The sequence below is a fragment of the Pongo abelii genome, chromosome 5 (assembly GCF_028885655.2).
Source record: "Pongo abelii isolate AG06213 chromosome 5, NHGRI_mPonAbe1-v2.0_pri, whole genome shotgun sequence".
In the NCBI taxonomy this organism is placed as follows: Eukaryota; Metazoa; Chordata; class Mammalia; order Primates; family Hominidae; genus Pongo; species Pongo abelii.
The window spans coordinates 158,940-173,029 of NC_071990.2; the positions used below are offsets into that span (position 1 = coordinate 158,940).

General features: G+C 47.9%; 1 protein-coding gene across 9 annotated transcripts in view; it reads left to right on the forward strand.

Annotated features, from left to right (window-relative positions):
- Window positions 1-1,576: 1,576 nt before the first annotated feature.
- DUSP22 (dual specificity phosphatase 22) overlaps window positions 1,577-14,090 on the forward strand; it is a 55,721-nt gene continuing 43,207 nt past the window's right edge. For 4 of the 9 annotated variants that reach the window (XM_063725304.1, XM_063725303.1, XM_009241386.4 and 1 more), the window contains exons 1-2: window positions 1,592-2,074; window positions 11,744-11,777. In XM_063725304.1, coding sequence (XP_063581374.1) covers window positions 2,054-2,074; window positions 11,744-11,777 — 55 coding nt within the window. In that variant the 5' untranslated portion in view covers window positions 1,592-2,053. Of the gene's footprint in view, window positions 2,075-11,741; window positions 11,778-14,090 lie in introns of those variants that run through there. The other 5 variants (XM_002816339.5, XM_009241385.4, XM_054557120.2 and 2 more) reach the window with 5 other exon arrangements.

The following is a 14,090-nucleotide window of genomic DNA, read 5'->3' on the forward strand; positions in this document are numbered from 1 at the left end:
AAAGAGAAAAAAAAAAGCTAGCTCAGGAAAGTTGATCATCTTGCTCAAGACCTCCTTAAGAATTAGAAATAGAGGGTGATTACTGGGATTCCCCAGGCAGTCCACTAACTATTCTGTGTTGTCTCTAAGCAGGAAGGTGGTAAAAACAGTTACTTAATGGCAGTGTGTGGCAGAGGAGAAAGGGCAGGCTGTCCAGGTGACTGAGAAGCAGGCGGGAGAAGAGGAAGTGAAGGCAGTGAAGAAGGAACACTCTCCCAAAACAAGAGGCAGAAAGGGCACTCCGGGTCTGGGTCCCATTCTACCTAGAGAAAACATGCAAGCGCATATTGAGTGAGGGCTTTACACGGGGGGGTTTTGATACCATTTGTTGCCCAGAAGATATGGGGTACAAGGACAGAAATGGCGACAGATGGAGTCTACAAGCTCTTTCCAAACGTTCACATTCCTCAGAACCTCACCCGTTTTCTCGGCCACAAGAAATTATTAATTTATTTGACAAATATTTTAAAAATCACTATTTTGTGCTAGCTTTTGTCCCAGGCCAGATGGCTGTATTATTGAATAAGACAACTTTTTTTTTTTTAATCTGAAAGTTGCTGGCTAGTGAGACAGATAAAAAGAAAGCAAATACATGTATTTCTGATCAATAAAACGGAGTAATATGATAGTGACTGGAGGACCAACCTGGAATTGGGTGGTTAGGAAAAGCCTCTTAGGAGAGATGGCATTTGGGCTGATACCTCAGCGATAACAGGCAGCTATGCAGAAAGCTGGGGATCCAGTGTCTGGATAGAGAGCACAGCCCAGCAAGCCTGACAGGTTCAAGGAACAGACAGGAGACCAGCATGTCTGTAACTCGTTTAGCAAGAAGATAAAATGAAGTCAGCAGGGGTGAGCCAGGGCACATCAGATTGACGCATGTACTCATTCAGCAAATATTTATTAAGCACCTACTATGTTCGGGACATTGTTGAGGATACATAAATTAAAAAGAAAAACCACTGGCTCAGGATTCTGTCGCCGGAGAGAAACTTAAGAATTTAATAACGTTGATAGAATACCCAAAACAATTCTGCTACAGGCTAGAAATTGATCCATTCCAGACAGAACCACAATGCAGACATTAAGGGACACACATCATCTAAGGCCGTGAGGTCTGAGGTCAGAGATCCAGCCATCCGCTCCCCCAGGGTAGGGAGGTCAGGCCTCCCCGGGGTGAGTCACGTAGCCCACCTCTTCCCACCAGGCGAGCCTTCTCGGTCTTGCTGCGTGGGGCAGGACCGCAGGAAATCCCCCAGCCTAAATCTGCCGCACTCAGAAAACCCAGGCAGGGGAGCCCCCAGAGACCAGGCCTCTGATTAGCACCTGATTCACGGAGGCAGCCAAGGCTGGGTAGCGACTGCTGGTAACTGGCCCCCGGAGTCGCCCCAGGGGAAAAGGCCAAAGGGGATCTGCAGACCCCCGACCTTGGAGCGAGCTCCGAGACGAGCGCAGCCGCCCGGTCAGAGCAGCGCCTGCGCGTCCGCCAGGCCCCGCCCCGCAGCCTCGGGCGTCCCGGCGGGGCGGCTCGGGCCGCGCACGCGCTCTGGCCTCCGGGACCTGCCGCCTGGGAGCCCGAGCCTAGTGCCTCCCACGCCCGGCGGCCGGGAGCCGGGGTCCGCGAGGGCAGGGTGGGGCGCGGCAGCCAGGAACCCGACTACAAGTCCCAGGGTGCGGGCGGGCGGACCGAGGAGGGACGCTGGGCCTGCCCGGTGCGTACGGGGGCGGGGACCGGCAAGGCGGGACCATTTCCCGGCATAGGCTCCGGTGCCCCTGCCCGGCTCCCGCCGGGAAGTTCTAGGCCGCCGCACAGAAAGCCCTGCCTTTCACGCCGGGTCTCTGGAGCGCCCTGGGTTGCCCGGCCGGTCCCTGCCGCTGACTTGTTGACACTGCGAGCACTCAGCCCCTCCCGCGCGCCTCCTCCCCGCCCGCCCCGCCGCTCCTCCTCCCTGTAACATGCCATAGTGAGCCTGCGACCACACGGCCGGGGCGCTAGCGTTCGCCTTCAGCCACCATGGGGAATGGGATGAACAAGGTAACGTCTTCCCTCGTTCGCGCTGGGTTTGCCTCCGCTCTCCAGCCTCCTCTCCGACGGGTGCCCGCCGCCCCGTGCTAGCTGCCCTGCCGTCTCGCCGGCGTCGGCTGCCCGACGACTCGAGCCCGGGGTGCCCTTTCCCGCGGTGGGGACGGGCGCGGAGGGAGGGGCGGCGCGCCTGGGCGGCGACTGCGGAGTCGGGGTTCGGAGGTGTTCCCGCCCCCACCCCACCCGGCTTCCGGGTAGGCGGCCCCCAGCCGCCTGCCTTGCCAGCCGGTGCGTTTTTGTGGCTGAAACAAGCCATGCCCTTTAAAAGCTTTGACACTTGTTCTGCCGAGAGATCAGCTGAGCTCCGAATGGATGTGGTTTCTTTTTTGCCCTCCTCTTCGCTCCCAAACTACGCTCTTGAAGCATCACCACCGCCCCCCGACATCATTAGTAAACGGGTGTCCTCTGTAATTTCCTCTTTCTCCTCACATTCTGTGTGTGTGCCTGTGAGCACAGATAAGTTTTTCTTGTGGACAGAGAAGTTAACAGAGTCCTAAGTCCTGAGCTGTTTCTGGATAGTGGGAAGGAGAGAAAAGATTCAGAGTTGATTAGGTTATGTGACTTCTGCGACAAGGGCAACCTGTTGCTGGCTGCTCGCGCTGATGAGGCCTTGTAGAAAATCTGTGTTGCTCCATTTGTCCCGTCAATTTCTGGGCCCCACCCTGTGTTCTTTTGTTTCCCGCACCTCACTTCCCGGGCCGTGGGCTAGCCCTTTCTGTCCAAGGAAGTTGCCAGATTCCAGCTCTGGCAGCTGAGAGTTGCCGGGGTGTATTCATGTGAACCACAAGGTTAAGGATTTTGTTATTTGGTACTTGGCTGGTTTCAAGGAAGGAGTCACAAGACTTTACAAAGCCCGCAACAAAGACAAGTACCTTTTTACAGGTCTTTGAATGGTCCTGGATTAGATGAGTCGTCCTTTTGCTTCACTTTTTCATTGTGCTCCACCCACCCACATCTCTATATGCTGTCAGCTTCCACACTGGGTGGGGATGGCAATGTGGCTGTGTTTTTTTCTTGTCCCTCAGCACTGGGTCAGCAGTGGTTTGGGTGTTGGGGCTGGAGTATTGCAAATGCGGATTCACGGTAGGGAAGGGAAAATGCAGTGGGGGTCAGTCCAGGGAAAACCTAGCTAACTTTTTGCATGCCCATGTCATGTTTATTGTGTCCTGGTTACTCAGTTTGTGAAAGACCTGTTGTGTGTTTGGGGCCTGCATATCAATACTGGGGTATTTTGGTAAAGAGAATTGTATTCACTTTTTTTTTTTTTGGCGAGTGATCAAGTTTGGAAACAGACTATCTCTCTCTTGGATAAATACTTGTATTATATTCCCATGAGCACTGGAATCCATCAGCACCACGAGCCTTCTGCTTTTTAAATTAAAACAGAACAATAAAGATGGTCATCATAAGTTTGTGGGCTCCGTTTGCCTTCCCATTGGTGGTGATATCTCAGCTTTCCTTTGGCTGTTTCTACAGCTTTTCCCACTTGAGCTGTTCACTCTCCACCGTTTTCAGCATTTAATTTTACAGTATTTGTGTAATACAATTCAAAAAATATATTTAGGAATACAGATGGTAGCCTAAGGGATCAACGTTATTTTCATGCTTTTCAACAAAAGCAGTAATATTCATATACTTTTTACCTTTCAAAATGGGTAATCAATTTCTTGACTTTTATTATCTTGTGAATAGAGACTCACAGTGTATAAATGAAGAAATATATGTATAGAGAGATTTAGAGACTTTCCTGCTTCAACACTTATTGATTATATACATACTATGAGCCAGGTGTTGTGCTAGTGTGTGGGGAGGGAGGAAAAGGGAGTGCAGTGGTAAATGACCCAAAGATCCTTCACAGAACCTTCAGTGTAGATCAACACTTGTCCAGCACTAATATGATGCGAGCCATATATGTAACTTAAAATGTTCCAGTAGCCACATTAAAAAATAAACCGGTGAAATTAATTTTAATAACATATTTTATTTAACAATATATTAAAACTATTGTTTCAACATGTAACCAATATATAAAGTTATTCATGGACGATTCCATGTTTTTTACTATGTCTTTGTGAAAGGAAAAATCTCGGGACCCCCAGATCCCTTAACCTTCAAAGTCTAGCGTGTATTTTATGCCTAAATCACATCTCATTTTGGACTAGCCACATTTGAAGTACTCGATAGTCACTGTGGCTAATGGCTGCTGTGTTGCACAACACAGGGTGTGTATGTGTGTGGGACTGAGAGAGAGAACAAACACAAGGTAGGGAGGAGTAGAGGCTCCAGAGGATAAAATAGGCAATTTCAGAAAAGTGGGGAAAGAAGAAGATGGGATGAAAGTGACCTAGAAGGGGCGTTCAGCCCAGGCAAGGAGTCCTGCTGCAGTAAACATGTTTAACGTGAGATCAGGAGGAACTACCCCAAATCACAAGGTTCATTAGTGGCAAAGTAGATCTCGGGAGGCCAGTAACTTAAGAAACTTAACTAGAACTTTTCCATATATTACTGTGTGACTTGGAACGAGGCTTCATCTGTAAAAAAAGAAGAATGGTTGATTTGCAGAATCAGTGGAAGGTGCTAACCCTAGAAATCCTTTTCTAAGAACGTTTATAAATATGTTGGAACTGACATAACTTGGAATGTGTGTGCCCTGAGGTTACTGGGACAAGATTTCTTTCCAATCTGGTACACATTGGTCATTTTTGGCAAAAGAGCATTTCTGGTCTAAACGGTGCAGACTGCATTCTGACTGCTTTGGGACAGCAGTTTTTATCATTCACATCCCTGTGGTAGCTCTTCTTGTCAGTACATTCCGGTCTCCTGTACGGCAGAATATTGTGCCCGTTTCCGTTAGGTATACGCAGCAGATTATACAGAAGATGGAGGGGAAAAAGGCTTTTATCGTCTAGAAAATTAAAGATGAGGAAATGAAGGCAGGACTGGGCATGGTGGCTCGTGCCTGTAATCACCGCACTTTGGGAGGTTGAGGCAGGTGGACTGCTTGAGTCCAGGAGTTTGGAACCAGCCTGGGCAACATGGCAAAACCCTGTTTCTACCAAAAATACAAAAAAAAAAAAAAAAAAAAAAAATCAGCCGAGTGTGTGGTGGCTTGTTCCTGTAGTCCGAGCTACTTGGGAGGCTGAGGTGGGAGAATCACCTCAGCCCGGGAAGTCTAGGCTGGAGCGAGTCGTGATTGTGCCACTGCACTCCAGCCTGAGCGACAGAGCGAGACCCTGTTTCAAAAAAAAAAAAAAAAAAAAACCAACAACAACACAGTTGTGAACCATTTTTTTTTAACACTTTATAAAATCTCAGCTTCACGGTAGCCCTATGAGGTCAAACGACCTTATATTTGCCCAGATTGGGGAATGGAGATTTGGAGAGGTTAGGTAGCATAAGTAATGCTAGGCAGGGCAGAACTGGGTTTGGACCCCAGTCTCCACTGATTTTGAAGATAGGAAAAGTCTTTCCTTTGAGCTGAGATGCTAATTCATCCCAAGTAAGTTTTAAAATTCCTAAAAAGTAACTTGAAAAGCTCCTCATAGCTTCGATTACTTGTCAAATAGCCAAAATCACCTCCTCTCTTCCTTTATGTTTGACATTGATAAGGAAGAGGGTAATTACAGGCAAGAAACTAAAACTATTTTTTTATTGTTTTTGTTTGTGTGTGCAATTCCTAGGTAGATGCCCCACACTGGCCAAAATTATAATCGCCAATGAGTTTATGGTGTGTTTTGAGTTCTTTACCACATAGAGTAAGCCACAACTCCATGAAGTAGATCCTGTTATTTTCATGCCTGTTTTCTGGTTGTACACAGAGGCTAAGGGAACTGCCAGGGTCACCCAGCTGGTGAGTAGCACAGCCTGGACTCAAAGCCACAGTCTGGCTCAGCCACAATGCAGAGTGCCTCACCACGCTGCTAAGATATTAGTCTAGTAAATGTCTCTGGTAAGATTAGCGTTAAACTAAACAGGGTGTTGCATGCAAATGTCGTGTTCCTGTGGAGCCTTTGAAAACTCCTAGTTGACTCAAAGTTCTCTCGAGTCTGAACCCTCAAATCTTTTGGGGGAGAGCCTATAAACAAAACTCCTATCCTGTCTACTTATTAGTCTTCAGTACTACAATACCCCATTAAAAACAAAACAAACGAGTAGTCTCTAGCCAAACATTATGTCAGAGAAGGCTGCCCCAAATGCTTCTCATGTGCGAGAAGTCTTTATCTTGATCAGCCTAAAAGTGGGCTGAGGCCTTGCATTCTAGGGCACGATATGAGGACCCTCTGGTTGGCATCTTGCCCTCCACTGACTGCCAGGGTTCGTTTAGCTCATCAAGCATCCGGCCTGCCTGGTCTTGTGGCCTCTTCCTTCCTGCCTGCTGTGTGTCCTCTGAAAGCACCCTGCCTGGTGGGAATGGCTGCCATCCCTGTGCTTCTCAGGAAGCCTCTCATGGTGCTGGGAGGCCTCACTTCAGTGGGTGCATCTTGTTTCCATGGGGAGCCCACTGTTGCTAAGAGGGGCTGGCTAACAGAAAGCCTGATTTGGGGCACCTCCACCACTGCTGCTTCATGGGTGTGATCCTGAACAAGTCACTTAAATGTTTCTAAGCTTCAGCATTTTTTTCCTTCCTGGATTCATAGATGTATAGAACTATAAGACCTTAGGTGGTTAGCTAATCCAGTCTCCTTACTGGCTGTAAAATGAGGGTAATGATACCTTCCCCAATTACTAATTGGGTTATTGGGAGAAGCAAATGGGAATTTATTAGAACACATTTTTCCAAACTGTAAAGTGCAAATACAGTCTGTTTTGAGTGTTCTTGGATGTGACTGACACTTGTTTGAGGATGGCTCTTGCCCTGTTAGGAAGATGAGGGAGTATAGTTGGGAAAGGATTATAATTCAAGGAGAATATGTCCCCTCTAGGCATAGACCGGTGTTCTTCAACGGCTGCACCTGTAGACATTTCAGGATAATTGCTTGTGAGACTGCCATGTGGATTATGAGAGGTTTAGCAACATCTCAGATCTTCACCCAATAGTTGCCAGTAGCACCTCCTCCCCACCTGTGACAACCAAAAATGTCCCTGACGTTGGCAGATATCCCCTGGGGAGTGAAATCATCCCCAGTTGAGAACCACTATTGAGGGTTCTTCCTCTCAGAATTTCCTGAGGCCTGTGTGATCTATAACTGGAGAGTTATCAAAAGATGGAATAGGGGCTTAACAGGGTTGAGAAGCTCTGTTTTCATACGGGAAGGGGCTGGAAGATCAGGCACCTTTGTGCTGCTAAATTCATTTGTTTCCGCCTGGCAGCAGGTGACTTGGTTGCCTGCATAATACAGTCATCCATCCATTCACCTGTTCATCGTATTATTATTGAACACAGTCAAGGCACTGTGTTAGATCCTGTAGTGAGTTGTTAATATGAAAGACACGAAGACCCTACCATGCAGATTGGTCCCAGGCAGCTTAGAGAGGAGCCTCCTGCAGGAAATGCACACTCAGCCACTGCTGCAGGACTGACAGACAGATGGCTACGTGCCGGTGGGCTCTGGTTCCTTTCCTCTACACCAACCCCCGAGGGCTCTCTCTTTTCTCTATTTAATATTACATTTTTATTTCATGTTGAAGAACAGATGTTAAAGGCAGTGTTCTAAGGGCCCAGGAGAGTATTCTCATATTCTTCCCTTTCTATATGCAAACTGGTTAAGTCCATGGCCAAATGGCATTTAAAACGTCTCTGTGACATTTAACCCTTCAAGGAATCCACCAAAGTTTTCCCCTTCATGCCTGGCTTTGAAACCCAGAAAGTCCTTTCTGACATAGAAAGAATTAAGATTCCGCTGCCACCCCACCCCACACATGGCCTTGTGCAGCTGCTTGCTCAGGAATTTACTTCTCAGCATCAGTTTGGGTGGGGTTCTCAGATGCCATGCATCCTGAAGGACTAAAATAAATGTTTAAAAAATAAACTCAAAATATTTCCTGCCTTAGAAGCAGTATTCTTTTGTGCTTAAGTGCGTTTTTGTGGCTGAGGATTTGTGTTTTTGCATTTCTGTGAAGCTGGAGTTAGCACAGTATAGTGCGTGGGTGTGAAGCTATCCATCAGGAGGGATCATCAAGCGTGGAAAATCTTTAGGGTGCTTTCAAAGCACTTCTGCAGAAGGACTCTGCCTATATTGTCTGTGCCCAGACAGTCTTTAACAGAAAACAGGAATCTTTGACCTGCGGAATGCCAGAGACCATCTTCCTCGGTGGCCTGTGCTGTTTCGTCACCATTTATTCACTGACTTCCTCTTAGTGTGTTAGACTCTGGGCAGGTTTTAGGGACACATTAGGAGACAAGAGGGATGCACCCCCTGCTGCAAGATCAGTCCGAAAGTAAGGAGATGAATACAGCCATTTCGTCACTGATAAATGTGGTGAAGAAAATAAAACAAGGCGATATGAGAGAGAGAGTGCCAGGGAGTTTGGTGGTCAGGAGAGACCTCCCTGGCAACGGTCATCTTGTGGGAGGCCACTCAGGAACAGCGTCCCCAGCAAAGGGAAAGAACAGCAGTTTCAGAGGCCCAAAGATGATTAGCATCAATTCTGTGCTGATTACTTTAGCATAGTGAGACATTCCCAGGTTGCCTTTACAGACTTTTTTTTCCACCTTGTCCTTGCTTTCTACCAGTGGTAATGATTTCGTTTTCTCTCTGTTTTTCTTGCTTCTGGCTTGAGCTCAGCTCCTGCGTGGGCTGACTGGTCGGCCAGGTTGTTCCAGATGAACACCTTGTTGTTCCCAGGTCTCCTCTATAAATCATCTCTCTGCTGGAAAATTATTTGATTGTATTTCATGTTCTCCTTCTCTGTACTCAGGGATTACCAGCAACAAAAATATCGTGAAAGTAGATGGGTCAAAATTTTTGGGTTTCAAGTCTGAATTATGAAGCTGACTAGTGTAGAAGTTGAAATATTCATGGGCCTTTTATTTAGTCTCCTTGAAAGCAGCCCTGCTTAATCTTGTTGGTAATTCTATATGGAAGAGAATCATACTATGACTACTGAGAGGGATTGAGCAACCTGCTTTCTACTTCTCTTTACGTTACTTAAAAATATTTAAAATGTATGTAAAATACTCATCTTCAATTCCTTTTAACAAGTTGCCTCCTCAGTCAGACTTCCCATCCTTGCCAGCACGCTGCTGCAGCAGCTCCTCGGGTGCTGCTCTGCCCAGCGCCAGGCCCGTGCTGCAGGTGTGGCCAGGCACCGTTTCCCGTGTGGAAATGCACTCAGGGCAGAAAGGGGCAGCGTTCTCTCTCCCTGGCATGGCTTGCATCAGGCTTCACTCATCATCATTTTTTCTCTCTTCTTTCCTCTCACCCTGTTCACATTGTCTGTTCACTCATTCATTGGAGAAATATTGACTTGAGTACCTACCCAAGGGAGAACCAATCAAGTTCAAAAATATATTTACAAAGAAGATACAGGCAGCAGGTAGAGATCATAGACTGGAGGTCCATGGGCCCTGGTCAGCCCACAGATGGGTTTAGTTTGTCAACCACAGTATTTTAGTGGTTTTTAAAATTTAATTGGCAATATTTGAAAATTGGGCTGTTTCCCATAAAACAGCCTGGAATTTGGGGGCCCTGGCCTGCGTCTCTGCATGGCCATGTTGGTTGGTTGCACCGTGCTCACCTCCTTAGATGTGGGTGAGATTGGAGAATGCCTTTGGGCTTGGGCTCAGGCTGAAGACATTTGAGGGTCCACTCCTGAAAGGTCTCCCTTGCCAAGGTGTAGAATTTGGGTTTCATCCTGAAAGCTACATGGAGCCCTAAGCTGAAGAGTCACACAATCAACTTTGCACCTTGAGACGGTTTGAGGAATCCTTTGGAGGGACCACTCAGTCTGGAGGTAGGGAGCTCACTAGGAAGCTGCTGCAGGAATTCAGAGGGGAGCACATGAGTGGGAGAGCTGCTGCGTGGAAGTAAATGGCAAATGAGCAGCAGTGAAGTCCAGAGAAGGCAGAGTCTCCTGTCGGAGTGATCTCTGGAGGGTTCCTGGTTGAGCTGGTCCTAGCAGGGCGGGTAGGTCTCGGTACTAGAGGCAGGGCAGGAACAGACCTGCTGTGCCTGTGACTTTCCTCAAGATCTGTGCACTCTTCTGCGTTTATGCATTTTTCCAGGTTGAAAGCCCGCATCAGGGTCCTTGGTTGTAAGCAACAGCATCCAAATGTGGTTACCTTAGGTAGAACAGGACAGACAGCCTGGAAGGCTGGAGAGCCAGACTCAGGGGCAACCTTGGCAGGAGCAGATGCTGTAACTGGTCAGTGAGAGCATTTCTGGGGCTACCACAAGATGCTGATGCTACAGCCAGTGGACACTGAATGTGCCACCAGCCCTGCTGCCTCTGTTGCCAAAGAGGACACTCTAGGCTGTCTCTGCAGCTGGCGTGCAGACACAGACATTAGCAGCCAGTGGTCAGGAAGGTGCTTGAAGAAATCAGCAAACATGAAGAACCGTACTACAGGCTCTTTCGACTTTCTCAGTGGGAGTGAAGGAAGATAGGGGAGCTGCGGGGATGGCAGACAGTGGGGCGAGGCTAGGACATCCAGGGATTTGTGGTGAAGCGTCACCAAAACGAGCTGGTTGTATGTGCTTGGAAATCGTGGCAAGAGATATAGTGAGCATACTTTAACGAGTGGTACTGTGTCCTTATTTAAATTTCAGAGTGTCCATGCAAAGTGCTGGCAAGACAAGAATTTGCATCCTATTTTGCAAATCGTGGGTGTGAAACCACCCCCATTTCTCATTGCCGATCTGCTAAATCATTCCATATGGGGGCTGGAGGTGGAGAGGAGGGCTTGCCCAGAAATGTGTATTTTTAACAGATTCTGGAGTTCTGATGGGGAGTTTGGTTTGAGAACCACTGCCTTAGAAGAAGTTGACATTTTGCAACAAAGATGTGTTCTCATCAACTTGCATATATTTGGAGGTTGGATCATTTATTTAACAACCCCTTGTTGACTGTCATCCTGGCCTGGGGCTGGGGAGGCAGCAGTGAGCAACAGGATTCATTTGCTGCCCAAGGAGTTTTCCCCGACAGAAAGATGGGCCTTCACTTGGTCATGCCCTCGCAACAGCATCGCCACACAGGGGACACAGAGGGCTGCCATCACTGAGCTGGGGTCCAACCCTGGACTCGGTGCTCAGGACAGGCCAAGGGTGAGGTGGGCGGGAGTGTAACCGCCTGCAGTGGGCACCGTGTGTGCGGTGGGCGCCGTGTGTGCAGTGGCCTCGTGCAGCAGAGTGCAGAGCTGCGGGGCCCCCAGGGCTGTGGGGCCAGGGTGGGCAGGTGGGGCAGGGGACTTGGACCCTCAGAATGCCCACCAGCACTGCAGGGCTGCAAATGAGGATGACGGGGTTGAAGCCGGGCCCTAAACCCAGCGAGTCGTTGGGCACCAACCCACAGCCTTCCACAGGCCGCTGGGGATGTTGGGTCACCTGCGTGTCTGTCAGAGAGGTGCTGTACTGGGGAAGCACCTGGCCTTTGCAGGGATCCTGCTGCTGGATGAGGCCCCCTTCTGCAACACCATCCACTTAGAGTCTGCCATGCTCATGTCTGTGTTTGTCTGTCTCCTAGATCCTGCCTGGCCTGTACATCGGCAACTTCAAAGGTGAGTTCTTGCTTTTTTATTGTTGTGATAAAATACACATAACATAAAATGTGTCATCTTGACCATTTTAAAGTGTATAGGTCAGTGGCTTTAAGTAATTTGCATTGCTGTGCAGCCATCACCAATATCCTGCAGGACTTTTCATGTTCCCTTAAAACACCAACTCCCCATCCCTCCTCCCAGCCCCGGGCAGCCCCATTCTGCTTTCTGCCTCTATGAATCTGACGACTCTCGGAACCTCCTCTTAGTGAAATCATACAGTATTTGTGCTTTGGGGACTGGCTTATTTTACGGAGCAGTGTCACAGTTCATCCATGTTGTAGTGTGTGTCTGAATGGCCTTCCTTCTTAAAGCTGAATAATACTCCATTGTGTGCATAGGCCTCATTTTGCTTCCATTTATTTGTTCGTGGACACTTGGACTGTTTCCACCAAAAGTGAGTTCACTTTTTAAAAGATCAGCTTTAGACTTCTCATGTGTGAGACTGACAGGCAAAGTATAGACTCAGTCTACAGTCTGTTCTGGGAGTGGCCCCCACTTGCACCCAAGCCCCTTGCTGGGTGCACCGCAGCCCCTTGGCCGTCACCTGATGGAGTGGTGTGAGGCTGTGCCCGCTCCAGCTCTGCGCTGGTTCTCCTTTGAGCTCTCCACACCCGTTGGAACATTATCATCGAAAGGTGTTGGGCAACAGGCACATTTAGCAATCACGTGACTTATTTATAACCTTTTACAACTTTCATTTTTTAGTTACTGTTGAGGAATTTTCAGAAGCCCATTCTTTTTAAGCCACCCGGGAAACAAGAGTGACAATTTCATCTCTGGCAGATTCTTCTCATCTGGTGCTTCTCTTCTCACACATTTCCTGCCACTTGTTCAGTACCGATTGATTTACTGTCAGCTCTTGACTCTATTTTCACTCAGCTCTGGAGCACGGTGGTCACTGGGCTTGTCGGCCTCCAGGGAGGGGCCAAGTCCCCCTGCCAGGTGACATTCAGAGTTTGTGTAAGTGAATCACTGAGATGAGGTGGGAAGATAGAGATGAGGGGCCCTTATAGGATGGGAGAGACCTGGGAAGCTGGCAGGCAGGTCCCCACTCACGTTAGGTTGGACAGAGCCAGACCGTGTCATAGGCAGCTAATGCTCCTCCCTTCCCTAACAAGCCAGAACATGGCCACTCCTGTTGGCTTTCTGGATGTTGCTGAAATTTCTAAGTTCAGATTCAAATTGATTGTACAAATAATCTTTATTACTTCTCTATAATGTCTATTTCCATACACACCCCCATATCCCCCCAGCTCACTAATAGGCCTCAAAGAGAATTGAGCACAGAGAGCTGCTAATTGCTATGAGAACATGTTAAAAATAGTACTGGACTTGCTAAATTAGTAAGCTTTGTAGTTCTGAAAAAGCAGCAAACCCTTTGTGGTGAGGAGGCCGGGATACATTAATGTAGCAAACGTCGGAGTTATTTAGTGAGTTATTAGCTGTTTTCATGGGGAAAGGGAGTGTCTTTGAGAACAGAGTTTAGGATAAGTTCTTAGAAGTAGAATTACTAGATGAAAGGCTTGAAATTAAAAATTTTAATAAATATGAACCAAATTCAACACTTCTGACAAAGGTATGTGAGAGTTGTAGCCTTAATCATGAAAGGTTACCTTTTTTGGAAGGACAGCTTTAAGGAAATATTTAAAACTCTTTTCACACTACAAGCTATACCTGTTTTCTAAATATTCAATGACATAGGACTCCTTGCAAGTTCCTGGATCTTGTGCTTTGTGGTTTCGTCTATGAGAGTGTTGTAAACAGCCCGCCACCTCTCCTTGTTCATAGGGTTAATGCTGTTATTACCTTAAGTTATTCTGATATTGGTATGAGGTTGTGTTTTATTCACTCGTTAGCCAAATATTTATTAAACGCTTTCCAGGTACAAGACTTATCTAAAAGAAAGGAATGAGAGTACAGTGAATTGGCGAGTGGCTCGAAGGAGAGGAAGTATTTTCCCCAATTGTGCTGTGAATTCACTTGTTCATTGCACAAGCTTGTCGGGAACACACGATGTGCTGGGAGTTGAATGTGGACCAGCATCCCAGTCCTCAGGCTATCAGAGTCCAACAGCAGGTGCAGAACAGGAAGGGGCCGGTGTGTGTCCTCACATGAGTTACACACCTGGGGGTGTAGACTGGGAAGATGTCGTCTGTCTCACAGGGCTGTAGTGGGGCTGACCCAGACAATGGGTGATGCCCTCGGTGGGCTCAGTGCCCAATACCTGGTGCCTTGAGAAATAAGCACCCACACACTCACTGCTACTGCCAT